General features: G+C 37.9%; 1 protein-coding gene across 1 annotated transcript in view; it reads right to left on the bottom strand.

Moving 5' to 3' along the window:
- LOC136872594 (coiled-coil domain-containing protein R3HCC1L) overlaps positions 1–15,408 on the bottom strand; it is a 228,160-nt gene that overhangs the window by 196,656 nt on the left and 16,096 nt on the right. Inside the window, exon 3 of the mRNA XM_067146397.2 lies at positions 14,269–14,417. Coding sequence (XP_067002498.2) covers positions 14,269–14,417 — 149 coding nt within the window. The remainder of the gene's footprint in view (positions 1–14,268; positions 14,418–15,408) is intronic.

The following is a 15,408-nucleotide window of genomic DNA, read 5'->3' as shown; positions in this document are numbered from 1 at the left end:
AGCTTATGGGTGGCATGAATGATTTCTTTCCAGTCTTGCAAAGGTCTAAATTCCTGACTTAGTCCAGTCAATAGGTGGCAAAAAGTGCATGCTGTTTGCATTACCTAGGGTAGTTTTAAAAACTTAGTGAAAGCGAACATTTTGATGTCTAAAAAGACATACAGTAGTAGCTTTGCAACCCTGTCAGATATCTGCCGGTGCCGTGGAATCTTGGTGAAATAGTGTCAAAAATCAGTTTGTTGCAAATATACTGTATTGGCTCCATTGCATTCTAAAGCAAAAGTCGTTATTACCAAAATGATAGAGGATAAAAGATTCTACAAGCAAGGATCTATTAATTTCTTTCATAGAACCAATCCAATAGTTTTGACAAAACAGCTTAACGAATGTGAAATACTTGTTTTTGAACTTAGGAAAACTGCACTTTTTCATGATTATCCAATTTATTTTAATTATTTTATCAGGTGGCACTGTTTTTAATTACTGTATATACCTTAACATTCATTTTTCAGCCTTTTGCAATTTTAACAATATTATAAGGAAATAAGAGCCATTAGAGTTAACTAACATACAGTTTTACTTTAGCTTTTGGAAGACAACAGCGTTGTAACCCGTCAAACAAGTATCCTTACAAGTGGACATATCATAACACACCGAGTTCAATTACAGATGATCAGCTATCGGTAGCCGAGTACAAAGATCAGACCAGAGTTATGGAGAAATGCAGAGAACTACTACGTTAAATAATTCCACAAACACTACATTACCACCTTCCTTCCCGTGACTAGCCATTCCTAAACTATTGACACCAAAGCAGTGCTGACTAATTCCTTGCATTTAGAACATACGGATTGACGTGTTTATCAATTCTTGTATTTTCTCCGAACATTATTGATACTTTTAATTAAATTACAGCATCGTGACATCGGACGGTTTGCACTTTAGAAATACGGTTGTTTTTATTCCTGTGTGTTAATGGAAAATTGGCAACGTAGCATCAAACATCGGAGCCCGCGAACCCGGAAGCCATTCAACGCTGGTGTGTTTTATGTTTCTGTGTTATACTTGAGATGGGAAAATGAAACTAACAAAGCCGCACAAATTGACTGATGCGAGTAAAAAACAGTGTACTCTCTTGGATTTCTTCGTAAGGATGGCCCGTAAATGTAACACAAAGTGATACAGAAGCGAGTGAATGTGAGAAAACACTTGATGGAAGTGCCGATTGTAGTGTTCAGGACGACAATGACCAGCGTGATTTATGGTGTTCAAGACAATAAGTCGAACATAAAAAATGTGTTGAAATTTCAATCTTCAGGCAAACGGAAATTTATTTCATACCTTGCCTCAGATCTTCGTGAAGATTTTATATGTGACATTAGGGAAAGTTCATGTCAGTATCTTACTTGATTGATGAACAGATAAATCTCATGAGGAGCTGATACTTTAATTTTTTTTTAAATAAGGTGACTTTCTATTGTGTCATTGGAGAATGCAACACTTGATAGCTATATAGAGGCTCTAGAAACAAAATTCCTTCAGTTAGGGCTTGGAGAACTCTTCATGGTACAAAACTAATAGGTATAGGGACTGATGGAGCACTGTGTGTGATTGGTATCCGTAATGGTTTGGTTACAAAAATATCTGAAAAAATTTAGAACTTGGTAAAACGTTCATTATGTTGCACATCAACTCCAACTCATTCTTCTTCACTCACTGAAAAATGTGGAACTTAAAAATCATTGATGAAATTTATTCTACATTCAGGAAACTATATGCGTTTTATCGACATTCCCCAAAACGACTTTGCGAACTGAAGAAAAGTTTGGAGTTGCTGGAATGTGTAATACCTAAATTGCAGTACTTACACCAAATTAGATGGGTAGCAAGCAAATTAAATGCTTTGCATGTAGTTGTCAAAGACTGGGAATGCCTAGTGGTGCATTTAGAGAATATTTCCAAAAGGAAAGGTGAAGAAAGAATGACTGCTAAATGACTTCTAAAGAAGATCAAGGATTTCAAATTTGTCTTGTATGACTATCTGAGCATATTCAAAAGACTTTCACTTGTATTTCAGAGACAAGATCTGATTTTAAGTTAGATAAGAGCGCATGCAAATAATGCACTTAATTCATTGCAGCAACTTCAGAACACCAAAGGCCCAGTGGCAGAAAAGTTTGTTTCTGCTATAACACTTTCAGGAGTTTTCAGTGGAATACAGTTATCAGGTGTGTCGAATAAGAATTTCATGAGCGACTAGGAACATATTTTAGCAAGTGGGATTTTCTTTCTGAAAGACACACTTCTTCAAAATGAGGACATTCAAAGTGCCACCGGTGTTTTGGCACATATTTCTGGCCATCAGGAAAACAATTGGAAAATTATGGGAACATTGAAATACAACTTCTTGCCACTCGTTTCTCAAAACACCTTCAAATTGAGAACAACTTAAGATTACTTAAGTTCTTCTCGGCAAGCTTGGTTCGCAGTTTGTGTTTAATAATATTCATCGTGCTGAACCCTCGCTCACATGATGAGTCGATAGAGGAATTGTTGCCACTATACTAAGGAGCTTTCCTAAAACTGGAAATCGCTCTTTCACAGTCCGCGATTTTTCAAGTAGATCATTCAGTGGAGGACCTTTCCCGACTACTTTGAAATCATACCACTCACTCAGTATGTCTTCCACATTGTTCTCAATTTGAAGACGCTGAAACAGCTGATAACTGAGTGTTCTTTGTGTCAAGTCGAAGTGTTCTCCCTTCTTACAATAATACTTCAAAGGTCATTGTATACCCTCTGAAAGTCAGAAACTGTTTGTATTCAGTATGGCACAACCGTGTCAAGGTGGCTTCAGAACAACAGTTTTATTTGCTAAGAAAATTTATCGGAAAGTACTACTTGTACAATTTACGAACTTCATTCTACAAGTTCTCTACAAATTCTACAAGTTAATGCTTTTAAATGTTCTGATATGGATTTAGTACCAATCCTTTTCTAAGGCCAGAATTTCAATCTCCCCTGGGGCCGATGACCTCGATGTTAGGCCCCTTTAAACAACAAGCATCATCATCATCATCAATCTCCCCAGTCAACATACTGAAACTACCAGATTCCAACAATGCTTGCAACATTTTTCAAGTAAGGTAGTTGATATTTAACTCTGCAGAAAGATTGTTTGCAAGAAGTGTTAAACTACCTCATTAAATATGTGTATATTTGTTCCAGAATGTTTTCTCAACAGTTCAAAAGGAATTTCCATTTTAAATACAGACAGTAACAATGGACATTTATTCCGTACGAGACGTTATGACAGGCTTGTCATATTTCAAGTTATATTTCATTTTTTAACATTGCAAGACAACAAAGGTTTTTGCAAGAAGTGAGGTCAATTTGTGTAAATAATGTATTTATATTTATAACTTTTGTGTTTCTCAAAAATGTCCTTCAAAAGGCATTGGTTTCTTCCAATTTTTTTCAATTCTGAATTTTGAGTTTTGTAATTTACCATGTGATTTTATGGCTGATGAAGTCTCAAATAGAGAGGATGTCCCTAAATATATTTAATATGTTTTTTATTAAATAGGTCACTTGTAAAGTGATGTGTATTGATTGGGTGGACCAAAACCTAACATTGTTTCTTAGTTTTAAGTACTACTTGTGTTGTGACAGAAAAAGGACTGACTACTCTGCAAGTGTTCAGTGTTACAAGAGGTGAGATTAAACTAAAATTTTTTTTCGCCGCCGTAAGACATATCTGTGTCGGTGCGACGTAAAGCAAATAGCATATTAAAAAAACCTAATTTTTTAAATTAATGTCCGTAATCATTCAATATGCATGTCATAAACAATATACAGCAAAAAGTATGCTAGTTCATGTAAGTGTAAACTTGCTATCAGTGTTTTGTATGTTTGCTGAGAACAAGTGAAGATTCATTCCATGTTTAAAAAGTTTTTTCTTGTGCGTGGTAGAAATAACAGAAGAATTTTTAAAGACCAAAAAGAAAGCCAAGCTACGTGATTATGAAATCATGTACGACGCCCAAAGTTTACCTGCTAAAGACACAGTCTTAAAATCATCAAGAAAAGTGAATGATGAATGGGCCTGCAAAACTGAGCATGTCGAGTTTACTCCCAATTTGATTGCAGCAGATGCAAAACATTGCAAATCCTGCATGCAAAAACTGTCTAGACCGCACAAAGCAAATGAAGTGAAACACCATCTGCCAGATGCAAATGTAAATGAAGCAATGGAAGATACATAAGCATCCCTAGAGGCAAACAGGGATGAATGTCAATTTAATCTATAGTATCAGAGCTTACAGATGAAGTCAGAGGAGATTCGTCATCCAGATCCAAAGAGAAGTAACAAAAGATAGTTATGGAACTTTTTTAATGAAAAGTCACTTCCCTGTGGTTCAAATCCCACATTAAGCTGGAGGTTGCATGTTTACGATCACAATATCAAGAGTTGCGTAGAGCTACAAGCTTACTTTTTAAGAAAGAAAATACAAATGAGAGTGTCTGAGGATTGTCGAGGCAGCAGCAATTTTCCTGGAAGGATATCCAAAGAAAGCCATCTTTGTTGTGTTGGCCACCATAGCTCAATTTGTAGAGCAACCGACGTGAAATCAGGAGGTTGTGGGTTCGGATCCCACTGGTGTCTGGTTGGCCATTTTTGTTCTGTACTTAACATCTCTTCAACACGTACTTAGTTTATGTAACACGACCAAATAGGTTGGAAGTCGGTTTCCAAAACAAAGTAACGTGGCTAAAAAATTAAAATTGACTAAGGCATCAACATCATTTCCCAACTCCAGTTTCCCGGGTGCGGTGTACAAGCGCTCGCCATCTCCTTCTGTCTTCATACATCTTCTGATCCAGTACATCCTCCCATTAAAATTAACTAAGTAATGAAAGAAAATCTATCAATTTTGTGGAACTGTTTTGTCAAACCAGTTGATTCTACAAAGAAAATTAACAGGACCTTACTGAACATTTTATTTTTTATCTTTTTTTGATAATTACCACTATTACGTTAGAATGCACAATAGCCGAGACAACTTTGACTAAGTTTTCAAAACTGCCTTGCCTAATGCAATCGAAAACTACCTAATGCCTAACTGTAATTTTTAACAAGAAAATACAAGAACACAAGCAGAGGTTCAACACTTCATATAAGATGAACACAATGAATTTGTTTCAATTTCTACGTTAAGTCACCTGAAACTGGAAAGAAGAACAAGGGTAATTGGGAACTAATCTTCCAAACTGGAGTGAAGTCAATTTGGGTACTCTGCTTACAGTAAATTATTTGATACTGAGAATAAAGTTGCTCTGTATTCATTATAATTAACTTTTTTGTTATAAAACTGAGGACAGCACTCATTGTCCTGGTATGAGCATGAAAGACAAGCAGGAGCATTTCTGAAAAGTGTCAGAAGTCTGGTGTGGAGGAACTCTCACAAGGCTTCATCAATGAACTGACTCCAAGCCTTTAAGATATGAATGCTGTACAGTGTTGAAGACTCCATAGATAGACCACATCCCCAACGAGAAGATACTCCATCATACACAAAATTATGAGAAGTCTTAACTGTCACAAAATGTAGGAGAGCAGTGTATTTCGATCACATCTTCTGAAATAACAAAAATAAGCTGATACAACTGATTGTGTGGGTGTAAAACTTCTGACAGTGGTTCATCATCCACAATACGGCAACCTTGATATGAGACGTGTACAATACAGTAGAAAGAATTCCTCCATGATGGTCGCCAATCTTCTGTGAGAAGACAGGACCAGAAGCAGTTCAAACCACAAACATCCCACCAGAGGGAGAAGCCAGCAACAATACAGAATATTTACTACTGCAATAACCACTAAACATCCTTAGGATGAATCGACCTAAAATTATTTTGAAAAAACTTATTTTCCTAGCCTCTTTGAAGTGTTTAGTTGGCAAAAAGTTGTCAAATTTGGTAAAGGATGCAATTAGGGTATACCGTCATTATTTTCGCCAATCCAAGCATAGCAAAGTCAGGTCAAATATGGCACTTCTCTCAAATACTCAGACCCGGTTCACGTCCTAACGTCTATTACCTGTGATCGTCAAAAGTAATCATTACTCGTAATTTAAAACATTTGCTATATGATAATACTGGGCAATGTTTCAGAAGAAAATAATGACAAAACTGACCCAAATAACTACAGGGGAATCATGCTCCCAGACATCTATATACATAAAATAAGAGTTTTGTCTGTACATTGCTCAGAATATGAAAAGAACGGTATTTCTGTATCGGTCATGTCCATAGTAATAAGAAAATGTACTTTTTACTTTTCCGTAATTTCTGTCTGTCTGTCTGTATGTATGTACACGCATCACGAGAAAACGGCTGAAGAGAATTTAATGAAAATCGGTATGTAAAGTCGGGAGATGAGCTGCTACAACCTAGGCTATAAATAATTTTATTCACACCGAGTAAAATGGTAGTTTAGGGGAAGGCCTTAAATTAAATTCTCGAATATTATTAGCGGTCCTATCGATAAATACTATATAACTAAAGTTATATAGAATTAAATTTCCAATCAATTATGTCTTATACATTTTTACCGTACCGGCTCTGATAACACAGATATTAACGAATTTGTAGTTTTGTTGCTAAGCCCATATCAACGCCTAGCCACGAGAAAATGGGTTAACAGAATTTAATGAAAACCGCTATATAGAGTCGGAGAATAAGAAACTACAGTCTAGGCTGTAAATAATTGTATTCGCCCGAGATGAAATGGTAGTTTAGGGGAAGGCGCCTAAAATTTAATTTTTAAATACCGGTACCTATGTTATTGGTGCTATCGAAAAGTACTACATAACAAAAGTTACAGACAATACAATTTCTGATCATTTATGTTTCATTCAGTTTTACTGTATCGACTATGATAAGAGTGGTATTTCAGCGGGCCTACAATATCGAAAGCGCATAACACTGATCAACAATAACTTTACATTGACCATTGTTTGTTACTGATCAACAATAACTTTACATTGAGCATTGTTTGTTGCGATGTTCTTCGTTTCTTATGGTCGCGCTCAACTCCGATAGATGGGATTACTACTGCGTACCGAGTATAACAGCCCAACTGAACATAGGTGGAAAATAGCTGAAGAGTTGGAAAACTTTCTTCTTTAGCATGCCATTCCTCTGGTTCATGTAGCCTCCGTGGCTCAGATGGCAGCGCGTCGGCCTCTCACCGCTGGTAACCGTGGTTCAAATCCCGGTCACTCCATGTGAGATTTGTGCTGGACAAAGCGGAGGCGGGACATGTTTTTCTCCAGATACTCCGGTTATCCCTGTCATCTTTCATTCCAGCAAAACTCTCCATTCTAATTTCATAGCATCTGTCAGTCATTAATATATCACTGGGAGTGGCGACCCCATTGTACTAACAGCCTATATATATGCTTCATTTATTACATCCCTGACCCGGTCAAAGACTGGAAAACAGGTTGTAGGCTTTCATTTTCAATTCCCTCTGGTGCATACATTTTCTGATACTGCAGGTAACGTAACACACTGGTTCATCATAGTATTCCAGTTATTCGATCCCTACTCTGACGCGCTGTTTTGAATGAGCTGTATGCACACTTACGGCAGAGACTCACTTAGTAGTAGTAGTAGTAGTAGGACCTTGTCTAGAATTGCTATTTAAGCCTATTTCAAATTATAGCACCACAATTCACTAAATAACTCAAAAGTCAAACCTGAAAAAGATCCGTTTCTTAAGAAAAGCTTCTTCCTCTTCACTTTTATTAAATTCTACATTAATTTAATTCCAAATTAGCAGTGAAGAGGGGGCTTCTCCTCTGGCTTGGAGGGAAAAATTGCCTCCAAATCAGATAGGTTTTTCCGTTGCCATTGTAGTGAATTGAGATTTTCTGACTCATCGGCTACTCCTTGGAAACAGATTAGTAAAAAGGCATAGTTTTTGCCCTGGAACTCTCCACTATTCGCCGTCCCCCCCTCCCCCCCCGCACCGCAGAAAAAAGACGAAGAGTGTTCACGGGTTAGAACTGTCTGCGACTTGGTCATTCCAGGTCTGGAATTCCAGCATAGTACTGTTCGTTAAAAGTGAGAAAGTGTGTGGTCATTCATTTGATGGAGTATTTCATATGAAAGTATTACTTTTAATCGCGCCATACCTATTGACGTCATTGCAATGACCTATGTTCATTTCAGTTGGAAAAAACCACTAAGACAGTCTTTCTAAGGATGTACAATGGCTGGTGGAGAGCGAGTGTCTGCCATTGTAATGAAAACTCCCCAACCTGGTGGTGACTAATGGTAGGCAAGCGGGCCTGTCATTACAATGAAAATTCCCTAACACAGTCTTCATATGAGAAAAGACGTTTGGTGATTTCCCCGTCACGATTCTAGGGTAATGTTAAGAGCTATGCAATTTAATACAATCTTGCTCACAACGTGTACACTACCTAGCCTAGAATTCTGTATACAATGTAGAATTCCGTAGCGAAGCACGGGTACATCAGCTAGTAACATATAAAATCCTTTCAATAATCACCCTTAATAGGATAAGTTTACAACTTGAGAAAGAAAATCACGGAGGTTTCAGACCCTGGAGGAGCTATCCCAGAGGTACCAACCTTTGAAATGGCTTTTCCGTAATTCCCCTCGCCTACCCTCCGAAAAATGTTGGAGTCAAATCGAAAGCACACTCATCCCTTCTGGATAATTACACCCTCTTTGCCCTTCCCAACAACAACTATTCTAAGACATATCCTATTACACCATAAATTTGCACATTACCAGTTAGTTCTGTCATAAAATATTCTTTGTAACTTGTTTCCCCACGCAACAGGTGCTTTTGTGTGGGATTTTTCTCGTAGCATTCTTCCCCCTGTGAGGACATTTTCACCTTAAGAACAATAAGCGATTCCAGTGTAGATGTGATTATTGTAGGCCTGAATTAATTCTGTTTTTTCCTATTAACACTGACAACTCTTTCTGTGGGAGAGGTACACTTAATACTGCAATGATACAGGGTTACATTTTTTAGTGAATAGGAGAGCAGAGTTATTCATTCACAATGAATTTCACGACGCTCACGGGTAGCAAAAGGAAGTGACGATCGAATAAGTATCGTTGGCAACTCACAAAATTTGAAACGAAGAGAGTCAAGTACCAATGCTCGAAAAGGTTTAATTCTCCTTGTTTCCTTATTTTTTCCGTAGAAATTATATTTTCCTTATAATGTCGCTTTTCCGTAACAATTTATCCTTGGACCGTAAAGCCGTAATCGGCAGGGGAAATCCGTAATAATTACGGATAATCCGTAACAGTTGGCACCTCTGCTATCCTGATCAGATCATGAGTCTTAAGTTGATAATGGACTATAACAGAGGAAGAAACTGAGATATGATAACATTTGTAGATTTCAAGAAAGCTTACGACTGCATCCATAGAGAATCCCTGTTTACAATTTTAAGACACCTTGGACTACACCCCAAATTAATAAACATGATAAAACTGACTCTCACTAACACCAAATCAAAAGTGAAGTTTCAGGGTGAAATATCAGAGTCATTTGAAATTAAAACTAAGACTATGGCAAGCAGATGGGCTCTCACCACTATTATTTAATTGTGCTCTAGAAATGGTAATGAGAAAATGGTTTAGGAAATGTCCCCCAAAAATAAAGATTGGCCAAAAAATCAAAACAAACTGAGTTTTGCCGATGATTTAGCATTACTAGCAGTTGACATAAAAGAAGAAAAAACCCAGATTTCAGAACTTCAAAACATAGCAAATAAAATTGGCCTCAAAATATAATTTGAAAAAACAGAAAGTATGCCCCAAAAACCAGCACAACTAAAAGAAGTTACCATAAATGGTAATAAAACCAAAATAGTAACTCAATTTAAATACCTTGGAGAAGTAATAACACATAACCTAAACGAAAAAATCTCAATCCAAGCAAGAACAAAGAGATTAGCTAAAGCACAAAAATTAACATGGGACATCTACAAAAAGAAATGTCTACCAACCAATAAATGCAAAAATAAAACACTACAACACAGTTATAAAACTGGAAGCCACATATGCAGCAGAAACACTTTTTCACCTGAATAAACAATCAAAGACTGATAAGACTTCAGAAAACTGAAAGGAGGATTGGAAGAACCTGCATTAACAAAAAATACCAGAAAGAGTGACAGTGGCAGATAATACCTAACAAAGTCATGCACAAAGAGCTAGAATCCATTACAGATACTATCCATAAGAGGAGACTGGGATTTTTTGGACATATCATGAGGATGCAGGATTCGAGACTTCTGAAACAACTAGTACAACACAATCTCGTCTCAAAAAATACCACAACAGGATGTAAATGGATCAGAGAAGAGAGGATCTGAAGGAAATAGGCCTTACAACAAAGGATACCACAAATAAAAATGAATACAAAACTGAAGAATACAAACCTCCGCTTTACCATTACACGAAACAGACCCACAACATGCACATTTTCAACCTAGGAAAGAGCAATGGGAGGACCGCAAAGCCTGAAAGAGACCTGAATGATGGACTGACTAAAATGACCCTATGCGGTCACAAAACAAGAAGAAGAAGAATGGCATATTTATATTGTAATCACCATTTAAAAACTTGCCAATTAACGGAATGTAACAATAAATACCTCCTATTATGTGATTCATGTTCAGCTTGTGAGGTAACGCACTTGTCTCTTGGTTCAATGCAGCACTTGCAAACAGTCAAGAGTTGTGTATATTCGATCGAAGCCATGCACCAAGACTGAGTAAAGACATAAAGAATTTGCATATCATATACACGGTTCATGTATACACCCCAGAGTGATACAGGATGAATGCAAATATCATTAAAAGTGCTGGATTTCAAATGCTTTAGAGTAATGCTTTTTTTAAATATGCTTCTTTGAAACCATAAAAGAAGATAAAAACACACACACAAAAAAGGCTTGCTACTGAACCTCTACAGCCCCTAATCTGGTGAAACTTCATTGACAATATCCTTCTCCATTGGCACCATGAACCAAACCTACTTGATTCATTCCTGCACTGTCTCAACTGTAATTATCGTATCCATTTCGCTTGGCAAACCTCTCCCAATTCTCTCATTTTCCCTGAAATTGATCTCCACATCCGTGACAGCAAAACTGACACCCCTGTATTCATCACACACACCAACCATCAGCAGTCACTCCACTACAACAGTTTTCACCCCTCACCTGAAACTTTGCCATTCGTGCCAAACGGATTTTTTCAATCCCTAAAGCCTGTACCTCTTACAATGACAACCTGCGGAAGGCTTTTACTTTTAGGTGTTAACCCACCCAACTGATTGACTGCAAGACTTCATATGCCATGAAATCTGTTTCCAGATTCCTCCAATCAACCAAACCCAGTACCCTTCAAAAACACATATCATCCTGGTCTCCACAAAATAATTCACGTTTTAAAACAAGCATCCGATCTCTCTCATCCCCACCAGACATCCGTGATCTTCTTCCGAAAACCCCCAGCCTTATTCAGGCACAAAAAAGAAAAAAAACTAAAAACATTTTCACTCACAATGAACCATACCAACACCTACCCGCTCCCGACTTTTTCCCCTGTGACACAACTGCTGTAAGACCTGCTGTCTACATATACCTAACACCACTTTCATCAGGATCACCAATAAGTCTTATCCCATACACTTCATCTATCATCATTTAACAGCTTCAAAGCAAACTCTGCCCAGATTTCTACACTAGCTTAACTACCAACGCCCTAGCCAAACTATTGTAATGTGGTCACTACATGGATCTTCCTCTTCCCATTCACACCTGGCTCTATCAAACGACATTTGATGATTGTTGCACAGTTAGAAGTCCTTAAACATTTACCCTCACCTTTTCTCCCTCTTACCCTAAGAGATTCCTCAACAGACATCAACTGGTGATTAGGTCTAGGGAAGCACTTAGCCTTAAATCTTTTTCGCTCTGTACCAACAATCTCAGGATCACGTTAAACAACTATGTTGGCTTTCTTCTTCCTCCATCACTCCTTCATCCTTTCACTTGCTAGTCTTTTCCTCTCCTCACCACAGATGTTTCTATCCATACACTCCTGGAAACCCTTCCACATTTTGAGTTGTTATCTGAATCTTAGTCTGTTCTGTATGTCTGCCTTTAAAATGTTTGGTTCTTTCATGTTTTATAATGATAATGTTATTGGCTTTACGTCCCACTAACTACTTTCACGGTTTTCGAAGATGCCCAAGGTGCCAGAATTTTGTCCTGCAGGAGTTCTTTTACGTGCCGATAAATCTACCAACACGAGGCTGATGTATTTGAGCACCTTCAAGTACCACCGGACTGAGCCAGGATCAAACCTTCCAAGTTGGGGTCAGAAGGCCAGCGCCTCAACCATCTGAGCCACTCAGCCCAGCTTTCATGTTTTTACCAAGTACCCAGGTGAATTTTCAGTCTCCTTTTCATTGCATTCATCATTCTCTCAATCTTTCTATATAGTTAATAATTTCTTCTCTTAATGTACATGTCATATTTCTTACGTGTACCTACGATTTTTCTAAATATTTTTCTTTCTTTCTGATATCTTCAAGTTCATTTTCCCTATTAATTGTCAAGTGTTCTGCTGCGTATAGATACTCTGGTTTGACCTCGTGTTGTAGTGTCTGATTGCATTGATGGACACATTTCTTGTTGTAAACATCCTTGATTAGTTGGTACGTCTATTCCATTTTTTTCTTTTTGACTCTCATTTTATTTACTTCTTTGTCGAGTCCATTTGACTGTATGATCTCTCCCAGACACTTAAATCTGTCCATTCTTCTAATTTTCCCATAATGTGTGTTGATACAGTTAGGTGCACTTTTGCAGTTTGATATGAATTTCATCATTTCAAAGAAGACCTGCAGTCCTGTTTTCTCAGCTATCTCTTTTAGTGTGTTTGTTTATCTGCATGGTGGCTATTTTTATGTCACCTGTCCATATGGTAAGATCATCTGCAAAAGCAAGGCAGTCAATCACAAGGCTGGTTTTTTATTTTGTTTTTTGCATGACCTATCTTTATCCAACTTTTGATTTCCTGGCTTTCCAGTGTCTTGCGCCATTCACATATTACTTTTTCTAGTACACAACTGAACAATATTGGGGAGAGTCCGTAACATTGGATAGTTGTCCTTTTTCCATTCTTAGCTTGCCTACTCCCTCAGCGTTAACCCTGTGGGTGGGGGCGGTAGAATAACCACCACAGTATCCGCTGCCTGTCATAAGAGACAACTAAAAGGAACCGCAGGGACTCTCAACTTGGGAACATTGGTTGACGACCATGGAGACCTAAGTTAAGTCCACTTGTGCCAAGCTCCTCACTTTCATCTCTCCTATTCAACCTCCCTTGGTCAACTCTTGTTCTTTTCCAACTCCGACAGTATTAGTTTCCCAAGACCTAGAGAGTCTTTCACTTTCACGCCCTTGTCTTTCTTTGGCCAATACTTTCAATTTTTTTTACCCCTGATTAGTGTTAGCAGAGGGTGGTTACTAGCTGTACTTCCTCTTGAAACAGTAATTACCACCACATAACGTCTACTTGTCAACAATGATCACCACTACACTGATTCCATCCTCCACTGAAGAACAATGCAGCCAAAAGTTTTGGACCCATGTCTTTCTTTTATTTTCTTATACAAATGTGCTTACATGGTAAGTTCCTGCTCACTATTTCTTTCCTATACATATATTTCACCCCTGTACTGCAAGCTTTCTTATCTGAACACTTAGTTTTTTTTTCTTTTTTTTTTGCTAGTTGCTTTACGTCGCACCGATACAGATAGATCTTATGGCGACGGGGGGACAGGATAGGGCTAGGAGTGGGAAGGAATCGGCCGTGGCCTTAATTAAGGTACAGCCCCGGCATTTGCCTGGTGTGAAAATGGGAAACCACGGAAAACCATTTTCAGGGCTGCCGACAGTGGGGTTCGAACCTACTATCTCCCGAATACTGGATACTGGCCGCACTTAAGCGACTGCAGCTATCGAGCTCGGTGAACACTTAGTATATTTATTTACTTACATCTTCTGAATTATGAGAGTAGCCTAAAGAGCAACTGGTTCTACAAGCAACCCAAAGGGAGAACACCCTGCAATCTACATTAGCAACATGCTCTATTATCCCAATAAAAGATATAGACGAATCACCTTGACCTTACCTCGTTTAGTATTAACTTTGTGGAATGACTGCTCTGGACAGGTGGAGTTCCCATTTCCTGCTATGTGCTGTCGCTCCACAACCATGGCACTGGAAGCTGACCCACGCTTCGCTGTCACAGCTTCATTGGCGAGGTTTGGTGTGGGCTTGCTAAGGGGGTACAACAACAATAATTAGCACACATTTAACATTTTAATAGCCCAAGAGCAACAGCTGTACCAAATATATGTATAAAGAGTTTTTTGTCTGTACATTGCTCAGAATTAAAATAGAATGGTATTTCTGTCTCAGTCGTGTCCACAGTAACAAGGAAATGCAATTTTTAATTTTTCATCATCTCTGTCTGCATATACATGCATCACGAGAGAATGGATGAATAGGATTTAAGGAAAACAGGTATGCAACTGAGAAATAGCTTCTGGAACTTGAAGATTTTGGAATTATTTGAAATTTTGCATTGTATTGACATAATCTGTTATTCTGGATCCTTGTGGTCACATGCAATTTTAGGCAGACAAAAATAAAATTTATTTCTCTCCAATTAATTTCCTTTCTTTCTTTTCTTTTTGCAAAGAACTATGAGTAAAGAAATATTTTGTATGACCAATGAATATGTCCGCCGTAATAAACTGAAATGGAAGCGCATAGCTGCTTCTATGACAGAGAGAGTGAAAGGCTTTTTAGCTTCAAAATGTGAAGTCAGTCCTAACAATGTGATCACTGTCTCATTCGCCACAAAGATGTATAGGACAAAGTAGTACAAGTCATGAATGTCCTCAAAGCATGGCATTTTTACTGCATACAACCTCCTTTTCATCTCTATCATTCCATCTAGGAGGATTCTTATACAGCCAATATCATCTCTTGTTCCTACACTGCATCGGAAGCAAACTGTGTCTAAGACATAATTATTCATTTTACCTTCAAGTCTCTTCTTTATTATATGCGGCAGAATTTTAGATGCATATGGAACTAGACTGACTGCTCCATGCATTTTACATTTTGTGGTAACTTTTTTCTCTGGAATGAGAATCATTACTGATGTCCAGAATTCTCCTGGCAAAACATAATTCTGATAAATTTCTTGAATGAGGCTGTGTAGTTTTCAGACAGTTCTCTTCCTGCTGCCTTACATAATTTT

The sequence above is a fragment of the Anabrus simplex genome, chromosome 1 (assembly GCF_040414725.1).
Source record: "Anabrus simplex isolate iqAnaSimp1 chromosome 1, ASM4041472v1, whole genome shotgun sequence".
Taxonomy (NCBI): domain Eukaryota; kingdom Metazoa; phylum Arthropoda; class Insecta; order Orthoptera; family Tettigoniidae; genus Anabrus; species Anabrus simplex.
Note: the sequence above shows the minus strand (reverse complement) of the source record. Positions and strands in the feature narration are given on the sequence as shown.